This window comes from Trichechus manatus, unplaced genomic scaffold (assembly GCF_000243295.1).
Source record: "Trichechus manatus latirostris isolate Lorelei unplaced genomic scaffold, TriManLat1.0 scaffold00008, whole genome shotgun sequence".
Classification (NCBI taxonomy): domain Eukaryota; kingdom Metazoa; phylum Chordata; class Mammalia; order Sirenia; family Trichechidae; genus Trichechus; species Trichechus manatus.
The window spans coordinates 16507691-16518509 of NW_004443944.1; the positions used below are offsets into that span (position 1 = coordinate 16507691).

The 10819-nt window shown below is 40.1% G+C and overlaps 1 protein-coding gene across 1 annotated transcript in view; it reads right to left on the bottom strand.

Moving 5' to 3' along the window:
* NCOA3 (nuclear receptor coactivator 3) overlaps positions 1-10819 on the bottom strand; it is a 50596-nt gene that overhangs the window by 4741 nt on the left and 35036 nt on the right. Inside the window, exons 14-17 of the mRNA XM_023741470.1 lie at positions 9552-9892; positions 3799-4092; positions 2261-2353; positions 707-941 (exon numbers count right to left, since the gene is read on the bottom strand). Of these exons, the coding sequence (XP_023597238.1) occupies positions 707-941; positions 2261-2353; positions 3799-4092; positions 9552-9892 (963 nt within the window). The remainder of the gene's footprint in view (positions 1-706; positions 942-2260; positions 2354-3798; positions 4093-9551; positions 9893-10819) is intronic.

A 10819-nucleotide genomic window follows, 5' to 3' on the forward strand; every position in this document is an offset into this window, starting at 1 on the left:
AGGAGGGGGTTGGATAATAAGATATAAAGTACTACAGGATGGCTGTATCTCAGTTATTCTTGCTTGACGTCAAAATGCCATCTAGAGTGACAGGCATACTACAGAAAGGCACTCTGTTTAGATCACTTCCAGGGGAGTCCCCTCATGGGGGCTTTCTGTACAAAAGGGACTCAGATCACTCCATCCCCCTTTTAGAGGGCAGAGGAGCTACCGTCCTCATTGGGTAGGGTTGCATCCTAAAATGTAATCTCCCCCAGTAAGCTCCACTCCCCATCCCATGGTTCCTGGAACCTCTCAAAGGCTGATTATTGTAACTAATAATAAATCCAAGACACCAAGACAGGGAATTTTAAAAAAGCCTCTCGCTGACTTGACCAAGCACTGAGAGAATTTTTAAGGTTCTATTATACTGGGACGTATCAGAAGGAAAAAAACAAACTTCTAGTCCTTCCAAATAAGAGGTAAAGACATGAAAAAAAACAAGGTTTAAGAAAAATACTCAAACATGATACAATCTATCTGCCTCAATTACCTGTGCACTACAGCACTTTAGTTCTCATTATTTTGATTTATTCCTTTTTCTTGTGCAATAACAAGAGGGAGTTGGTAGTATTTCTTGTTTATTTTTAATGTGCAACAGATCTAGTGAAACTTATGTCCTTAATAATGTTACTCTGAGGAAGGCTATCTTCACTGTCAACTTTACCATAATTTGGTGGGTATGGAAACTGCTGTGGTGGAGCTTCTGGCATCACAGGTCCTGCCAAAACCCCATCCATGCTGGGGGAAGCAGTCACGTTAGGGGGTGGGCTAAAGGCCTGGGTTTGCTGTTGCTGCTGCTGCTGCTGCTGCATCATCATCGCCACCCTCTGCTGTCGGAAGTGATGACTGAGCAGCTCTCTGCTGCGCTGGGCAACCATCTGGGCATTGAGAAAGCCCTGCTAATATCCAAGAAAAGAACACAATTACACACGCCAAGCAAGAGCTAGCCAGTTTCATACATACAGTACTCCCACAATGCATTAAGAATCACACAGAGACAAAACATGCAGAGCCTTTCCTTATCATTAAGGAAAAGAGAAAGTGTCCACTTCTTTTTATGGTACAGACTTTCTGGCAATTTCGGGCAGGGAGGCAGCTGAAGAGGAGGGATCTGGAAATTACACAGTAGAGCAAAGAGACAAATCAAATAAAAGCAGTCATCAAGCCCCTCCTCAAAGTGAGAGAACATTGGAGGAAGAATCTGAGGACAAACTTTTCAGGAACTATGAAATAAACTACAAGAAGGAAAAGGGCAGAGCTGAAACGGGGGAGAAGGGTGAAAACAAGAAGGGAAGCATAAAAAGGATGCGGTTACACTCAGATAAGCAGGAACCCATTCTTCTGAAAGGAGAGGTGAAGGGCAACGAGAAGCTATTTGGAGGTTAAGGGAGTGAGTGGTCAAAGCACTGAACAAGGAAGGGGACTTTGGCTGTACCAGCTGGGAGAGACCACCTCCAAGCAGCCAACTTTTACCATCTTTCTGGACAGTATCCTAGCTTAGCCTCTACAGGATGTCTGATTATCAAGAAAATGGAGACTGTCAGCATTCCAAGTAGGCACAGACAGTGAAAACTAGGCCTTTCACAGGTGTTTATTAGTTTGTAACAATAAGTAGGAACAGTATTTCAAAGCACAGCAGAGGGTTTTACTATAGTCATCTGCCTCGTACATATTAGGAAAATCCCTTAACACTATCTCTGCTTCTGCCTGGAGGCAGAGAGGAGAACTTTAACATCACCCCTCTCACTATGGGAAAAGGTCACCTCAGAGGCTGTCCCTGAGGGGACGATTATGTATTATTTATTTTCTTCTTTATACTTCTTATCATTTTAGAATTTTACCCAGCAAACATGTGGTTTTATAATCCAGGAAGAGAGAAGTTTAGGGATTTATGATTTTAAATTCTTAAAAAGTAAGTAATAGCTCTTCTCACAACACAGCAATTAATCACAAAGGCAATTAATTTAAAAACCCACTAATCTGTGGTTTTAATGAAGGTACCGCTCCTCCTCTGTTTCCTCCCTAGTTACTAGCAAGAGAAGAAATGAAGGGAGAAAAAAATAGGTGGGGCTGCGGAACTATTTCTTTACACAAGAAACCTGGAATTACTCTATTCCTTTAACATTTACTGAGAACCAACCATGTGCCTGACCCTGTGCTGGGAGCTGGGGACATGGCAGTGAATGCAGAGAGACATGTTATATACCTGTGAGCTCACCTGAGGCTGCATCACGGGCCTCAGCATCGCAGCACCCCCAGCAGTGGGATTTTCCATTTTCATTTCAAGTGCCTGACGGCTCTGATTCAAAAACTGAGGAAAGACAAGATGGTTAGGATGTAAGTGGAGCATGTTAATGGGCCCAACACTGCTTTCCAGATCCTCAGCCCCACCCAATGAGGTTGTGACAGTATTTCCAGATCCATTAACCTGGTTACATCACCAGCTCTCCAAATCTAAACTGAACTGATATACTTTCAGCATTAACCTTTCTGAACTGTCATATGGAGCTTTACTATTTGGCACCGGGAAGAAAAATTAAAGTGTAATTTTGCAGTTTAAAGAGTATCTTCAACAGAAACTGAAAGGAATTATAAAGTCAGATTTTCTCTGGGATTATTTAGGCACTTGGAGAAACTGCTTTAACTTGATCAGAGTTAACACTGAATACACTATCTCTTCTGCTACCTTTTCCTGGGTTAACTTTTAGTGGAAAGAAATGATCAAAGGTAAAATGGTACCATGAATGCATTAAAACAGCTTTCCTAGGTATCTAAACTGACTTTCAGGAATATTCACGTACTGGAAGAAGTCTCTGGCTCACCAGATTTTAAATTTACTCATTCATCTGCTTATATGGTTCAGTTCCACCACATTTAATAATGCCGTTCACTCAGATACAAACAATATGAATAATTAAATTTTGGAAGATTTATTGTGGATTAAGGAAACAATGAAAAAATAGAAATCTCATCTTGTATATTATAAAAGAGTTCAAATCTTATAAAACATCTAGAAAGCAGAGGTTTTCATAAAAAATGCTGACATCAAAAAGGTTTAAATAGTTTAGCTTAACTAGTTAAAAAGGCCTGCCTTGAGCATTATGTTCTTTTAAGAATTACCTACATAGGATCAAACTGACAAGAGCAACTCAAAAGAGACAGGAAATTTAGGGGCAGTGAGTTTATGTTAATGAGGAACAACTCAGAAGGAGTGTGAAAACTGTTGCACAACTCGGAAGAATGTAATCAATGTCACTAAACTGTACATGTAGAAACTGCTGAATTGGTGTATGTTTTGCTGTGTATATTCCCAATATCAAAATTTTAAAAATTTAGAGAAAAAAAGGTTTAAATATTTCGTTATTAATATTAAGGACTTTAAAATAAAATATAAACAATCTTTAAGACTACAAAGTCATCAATAAACACTTTTCTCTTTTCTCCCCAAGAGCAATTCTCCGACATTTTGTACTTTTTAACCTGTACAATGGCTTATTCTTATAAAAAGGTAATCAATTCTACCACGACCACCTTCCAACATGGACCGATCTGTACAAATAAAATCTTACAGAAAAAGAAAAACAAACGGAATTGCTTTTGCTGTGAGGGATGGACAGACAGCCTGTGGGTGCTGGGCCCACCTGCCCCCTCACGTCTCCACAAGAGCTCTAAGGAACACTGTCTGAAAACAAACGAAAGAAGGGGAGGCCAAAGGGAAAGTCACTTCGAGCCAAAGTAGATCATGTGACTGGTTACCTGCTGGCCCTGCAGTCTCTGCTGAAGCTGCATCCGAAGCTGCTTGGGGGTGTTTGTCCGGGGTCTCATGATGTTGGCCCTCGGATGCATTCCTTGGAGAGGAAAACTGCCTTGCTGGCTCATCTGATTCATCATAGAGTTAAAAGATGATGATTGTCCCTGAAGATTAAAGCCTCCTTGCATTGGAGGCCCCTGTCCTGGGTATGTCTGCCCGTATAATGCTGCCTTCTGATCCATCATGACTGCTGCTTCTTGGCCTTGAAAAGGTTCCTGTTTGGGCTCCAAAGCTTGTCCCTTAAACATCAAACACAGAAAATGAACAGTGAGGTACCTCCGGGAAAGCTACAGAAAACAAATGCCTTAAAGGAGAGAAAAAAATAAAGTCAATATATGTACACAATGATGCAGAATTCCAAAAGCAAAATCAAGTTGTCTTTATTGTCTGCATCTCTGTAAGAACACACACCACATCCCATCTTTTCACAGCTCTGTCCTACTGCCTCGCACCAGGTCTCACACAGATACTCAAAAATAGCCTGAGCCAAATACCTAAAATGTATTAAGTCCCTGGAAAAACATCATTTGTTCCAGACCAGAGTTCTGTAGCAATATGGACCTCCCAAGCCAATTACAAAATAAAAACTCAATTAAAGTCACTGTGGTCAATGAATTCTCATGTAATTTGTACAAGAATGTTTTGGGAAGTAGCAAGAAACGACTTTGGTAGAGAGAAGAAAATCAACAAAAGTTCACCTCTCTGAAATATATTCACCAGTTCATCAAAGCCTATTAATGGTCATCCACCACTATCTGTATGCGGCAAGAGGAATCCATTCAATTAAGAAGTATTTATTAAGCGCCTGTTATGTGCCAGGCATTGCTTCTCTACATGCTAAGGACATGCTATGGACTGAATCATGTCCCCAAAAGGGTTAAGTAAGTCCTAATCCAAGTAACAATGAATGTGACCTTGTTTGGGTCTTTCTTTGAAGATATTATTAGTTAAGTTAATGAGGTCATACTAGAGTAGGGCAGGTCCTAATCCCTTCTGAGTGACGTCTGACAAAAGGGGAGAGCAAACACAGAGACGGGAACATACACAGTGGGAAGGCAGGCGCTATGTGGCAAGTGAAGCAGATGCGGAATCTATAAGCAGCAAAGAAAATGCCAAGGATTGCTGGCAGCCACCAGAAACTAGGAGAGAGGCATGGAAGTTTCTCTCTCAGGGCCCTCAGAAGGAATCAACATGGATGATAACCTGACTTGGACTTGTGGACTACAGAACTGTGAGACAATAAATTTCTGTTCTTTAAAGTCGCTCACTTTGCGGTATTTTGTTACTGCAACCCTAGGGAACTAAGGATATATACAAAATAATATCCCGCAGATGACAGAAAAGAGGAGGAGGAGCCTGCCATGCTAAGACATGAGGACCTGCGCCAAGTGCAGCACTCACCTTTATCTTCTTATTCATGAGGATCAAATGCTAAGCCTGCAGTCAACACCCTTGACAGCTCTTGCCTTACAGCACGCCTCACTCTACTGTATTCTGTGACACCAGACTCTCGCTTTTCCCCACTGCTCTGGCCTATCCTTCATCAGCGTTCAGTCCTAGGCCATCTTCTTTTCTCTAGCTACACTTTCTACTTAGGTGCTCTCAGCCAATGGTAACATCTACATTTTTATCTCTGGCCCAAACTTCTCTGAACTCGAATTTTGCCTATGCAAATGCATATTTAACATCTTTACTTGGATGTCTCACGCATCTCAAATTTAGTATGTGGAAAACACAAAGGTTTTCACTGCAGAATGAAGAAACAGGACCCACACCAAGATATGGTATCATGAAATTTCAAAGGAGAAAAGTTCCTAAACAGTTCAAAAGAATAAATGGGTCACATGCAAAAGATCAGAATCAGAATAGAGTAAGACTCAATGGCAACACTGCCACTGCCAGATACCAATGCCAGGAAACTGTGGAACAGTTCTCTCAAAATTCTGGGATGAACTTACCACAGCCATACATGCCAGAAGGGTAGAATAAAGATATTTTCAGACACACAAGGACCCAAAACATTTTATGTCATGAAGTAGGGCCTGTGAAGCTGAAGAGGTTGTGTTTCAGAACAAGAAAGGGGTAAATCAAGAAAGAAAATGATTTGTGATTCTGAAAACTGGGGTCCAATATAGGAGAATAGTGACAATTATAAATTTCTAGGCCTGCCTCATAAGGTCAATGTAAAACAGGGGAACAGAGAACTGTAGGAGAGAGGGAATTAATGGATTGTGTAAATGTGTCGGAACATGTGACAAAAGGTGTAAGAGGAATTTTATAGTTCTGTTGAAGTATCTGGGGAGAATTAGCAATAAAGACATAAAAAAACTAAGCAAATAAAAAGAGAAAGTAACAATTATTAACTCAAAAAATACAAGCTATACTTGGCTCAGTGATGACCCAAAATAATGTAGACACTGACTATTTAACAACAACAACAAAAGACAGACTCACACTGTGGGCACAGAAAGACCACATGGCCATACGTATGTAGTAAGCGTGGATGTGTGTTCTGAGGGGCAGGAAGGGAGAGAGAGAAATATAAATCCACACTTCTTATCTGAAATTCCAGAACCCAAAAATAGATTTAGAAAAATCTACAGTTTTCATTCACACCAAACTCATTTAACAGCAAAACCTGACATGAACTTCTAAGAGGCAATATATAATCTCCATACATCTCACTTACTATAACTATATATTTTGCTATAGAAGTAATAGCTTGTTTGATCAGAGGCTACTGCCCCAAACTATACTACTGCTCAAACCCTACCGGCGGTGTCATGTAATCTATGATATATGTACCACTCTACCTTTTTAAAACCCAAAAGCTTACAAAAAAAAAATCCAAAAGCTTCTGAATTTCTAAACATAGCTGACCACAAGGGTCTCAGATAAGCGACTACAGACCCATAGTCAACTACCATATCCAGAAGTCAACAGATACAGATTGAAGTTAATAAAGAAATAGCACCATAAGCACATTTCTTCAGAACATTACCAACACAAACATTTCCTCTAAGCAGGGGAAGGAGCCCTGGTGGCACAAGGGTTAAGAGCCTGACTGCTGATCAAAACGTCAACAGTTCAAATCCACCAGCTGCTCCCTGGAAATCCTACAGGGCAGTTCTACTCTGCCCTATAGGGTCGCTATGAGTAGGAATCAACTCGACAGGGTTTAGTTTGGTTTTTTTGGAAGCAAAGGCAAGTGACTGGTTCTTTAATAAAAATATTTCCGTGCCACTTAATTTTTAAGTTACATACATGGAATACCTTGCTAAAAACAAAAAGTAAAGCAAGTCTCATCACTACCCTGCTTACGATCCTTCAGTTTCTTCCCAATACAATAGAAAAATTCCAAACTCCTTAAGATGACTTTGTGGAACGTGGCCTCCATTTATCATTCCCAACTCATCTTACTCTATTCCCCCTCTGCTCTCACAAATTTTCAGTAACTTTCTAGTACCTCCTAGCTCTTTACTGTCTTAAGACCTTCAAGGACCTCTGAGTTTGTTGTACCTCTTCTGGAATATTCTTCCCCTAGCTCTTTGCATAGCTGGCTCCTTCTCATACTTCAGGTTTCAGCTTACATGTCATTTCCCCAAAAAGAACTTTCCTGACCATTCAAGTTAAATGCCCAGTTACTCTTTATCTCATCATCCTAGATTTAAAAACCCAAAAAATTTTAAACTAAAAACAAGACTCCACCAAAAACAAAACCAGAAAACTATCTGCAACATGTTAGACAATAGACATCCTTCAAATCGCAGCTCAAACATCACTTTTTTAGAGAAAATGTTTGACAACTCCTGCCCTAGCCGCTTAGTTGAAGTCTCTTAGTACCACAGGCTTTTCCTTCAAAATCTCTAGTACACATGCCTCCTTCTACATGTGTGGTTCCTTCCTGATGTTTGCCTCACCCAATGGGATGCAAACTTTGGGGGCAGAAATTAACTTGCTCATTCTTGTTCCAATGCCTCTGAAAGACTGACTAGCATACAGAAGACACAAATATTTGTGGAATGAAGGAATCAACAAATAAATCAATAATGAAACACACACAGTCTTGTAGATCAACAAACTAAATCTCCATTAGAAGATTACAAAAAAAGACATATAAATGGCCAATAAATATAAAGATGTTCGCTCTTGTGAATCAAAGAAACACAATTTAAAAGTTTTGTTGGTTTTTTTTTTTTTGCTTATCAGATTGGCAAAGATTTAAAAGAATAATCATGCTCAGTATTTGTTTATTCACTTGCTCAATTTGCGTCTCTGTGTATGTTCTTTGCACCTGGTGGCACAGCGGTTAAGCACTTGGATACTAACCAAAATGTTGGCAGTTTGAACCTACCAGTGGCTCTGCGGGAGAAAGATGTGGCAGTCTGCTTCTGTAAAGATTATAGCCTTGGAAACCCTATAGGGTAGTTCTACCCTGTTCTATAGGGTCTCTGTAGTCAGAATCGACTCAGGGGCATCTATCTGAGTCACGCCAGCACAATGCTGGGTAAAAGGTTATGAGGAACTAGTATTATCATACTCTGTTGGTAGCAAAGTAGCTAGTATAATTTTTCAGGAAAACAATATGAAAATATATTACAAAACCTTTAAAATATGCACCAATAATGCTTTCTCTTGGATAGTACCTAAGGAACTAGAATAAGAACAAGATGTAATTCACAGATACAACCACCACGCCCTCCACCAGACTGAGTCCAGTACCACTAGATGGTGCCCCGCTAACACCACTGACTGCTCTGACAGGGATCACAACAGAGGCTCCGGGACAGAGCTGCAGAAAAATGTAGAACAAAATTCTAACTCACAAAAAAAAGACCAGACTTACTGGCCTGACACAGACTTGGAGAAACGCCAAGAGTATGGCCCCCGAATACCCTTTTAGCTCAGTATAATGAAGTCACTTCCAAGGTTCACCCTTCAGCCAAAGATTAGACAGCCCCATAAAACACAACGAAACTAATGGGGCACAACAGCCCGGGGATGAGGACTAGAAGGCACGAGGGGACAGGAAAGCTGGTAATAGGGAACCCAAGGTTGACAAGGGACAGTACTGACATGTCATGGGGTTGTTAACCATTGTGATAAAACAATGTATACTAACTGTTTAATGATAAACTTTGTTCTGTAAACCTTCATCTAAAGTACAATAAAAAAAAAGGTGTAATTCACAGAATAGTTTATGACACTTAATATTTAGGAAGAATTTAAATTTTCATCAGTAGTAGTTGTTATTGTGTCGATTCAACTCATAACGACCCTATAGGACAGCAAAGAATTGCCCCATAGGGTTTCCAAGGCTGTAATCTTTATGGAAGCTGACTGCCACATCTTTCTCCTGCAGAGCGGCTGGTAGGTGCAAACTGACCTTTCAGTTCACAGTCAAGCGCTTAACCACTGCGCCACGAGGGCTCCTTTCATCAGTAGAGGATTAGTTCAACTATGTTTCCAATAGAATACATAATATTTGACTAGTAAAATTTTATATATATGTGTGTGTGTGTGTGTATATACATACACACACACACACACACACACACACATATAAAATATACAGCAATGTGACACAGTAACAAGAAAGATACACACACAGGCATTCTTGTGCATGGGCTCATATATATGCGTGCATGCATACACACATACACACGCTCTCTCTCATTCCCACCTTAATGCCACCTACTTGATTTACAAGTTCAGGGATGCCCAAAGCTCTATCAATTTCTTCCAGGCCTGTGGCATCTGTGTTGCTTAAGAGTGTGTGCAGCTGGTCCAGCAATGCTCTTTCATCACTCTGGCCTTCTAGATTAGAAGGTGGCCCAAGGATATCATCCAGGGAATTCCTAAGAAGTGGCCTAAAAAGACATTTGCAATCAATTTCAATGGTACTTGCTTTAAAAAAAAAAAAAAAAATTATAGTAACCGTAAGCAGTACTTTAATGTACAATAATAACTCAAATACTCCAAGTATAAATAAAGTAGCAGAGAAGAGAAAGTACAAATGACAGAATTTAAATGTAAGGTCTACAATTCTAAAACTTCACCCATCCATCTTCAACCACCGTATCTAGCATACCTAGGCGCCAATTCCACTACCAAAATGTCTATCTCAGACCCTGGATATCTGGGAGACAGCAGAGATTGGGAGGGAGGAGGGCACTGGGAAAAGGTGTTACTCTCAAGACCCTACTAGAGGTGGTATAATACAGTAGTTACATTATTTGAAAGTTAGGGAAATCAACAGAAGAAAAGATAGAAATGTTGAACTATCAATGAACTAAGTCAGGGAACCTGTCCAAATAACTTTTTGTTATACTTGGCCCACAGAGCTCATATGTCAGTAAGTATAATACTCACGAACTCCATACACCAACACCAAGGTGCCACAGTTCTCCCTCCACACACAAAACGCCATGGAGCTAGAAATATACCCTACTTCAGAAAAGTTCTGTGAACTGGAAACTATTCTCTACTGGGTAGAGAACCACTCGCCTTAAACAGATTCATGTAGTTATATCACTGTCTAGTCAATAGATTTTTTCTTTGCTTAAGTTATTGAAGAATTTCAGTTAGATTATGACCCAGTGTGGCAATAACAGGCAGCTTCTTCCATGCAAGTAAGTTACCAATGAAGAGAAATAAAAATGAAATATAAACTTAGCCCAAAATACCTGGAAAGTTATAAATAATTTTAGAAAGAAATTATCTAATCCTAAAAAAACAAATTTTCCAGGAAATTGAGGCTTGCCCTCTGCAAACCATTTATAAAGCCACTGGGAACATGTTCTTATCTTCTAAAACTGATGCTAATTTACCCCCCTCCTCATGGAATTACCATCACTAGAGACAATCATCTCACAGAGAGGCTCTCAGAGGCTGGACCTCTGAATGATCCTGTAGCTTAACAATACAGTTCTGTTTCCTCTCTCTCCCATGAATGCTTCCTCTTGC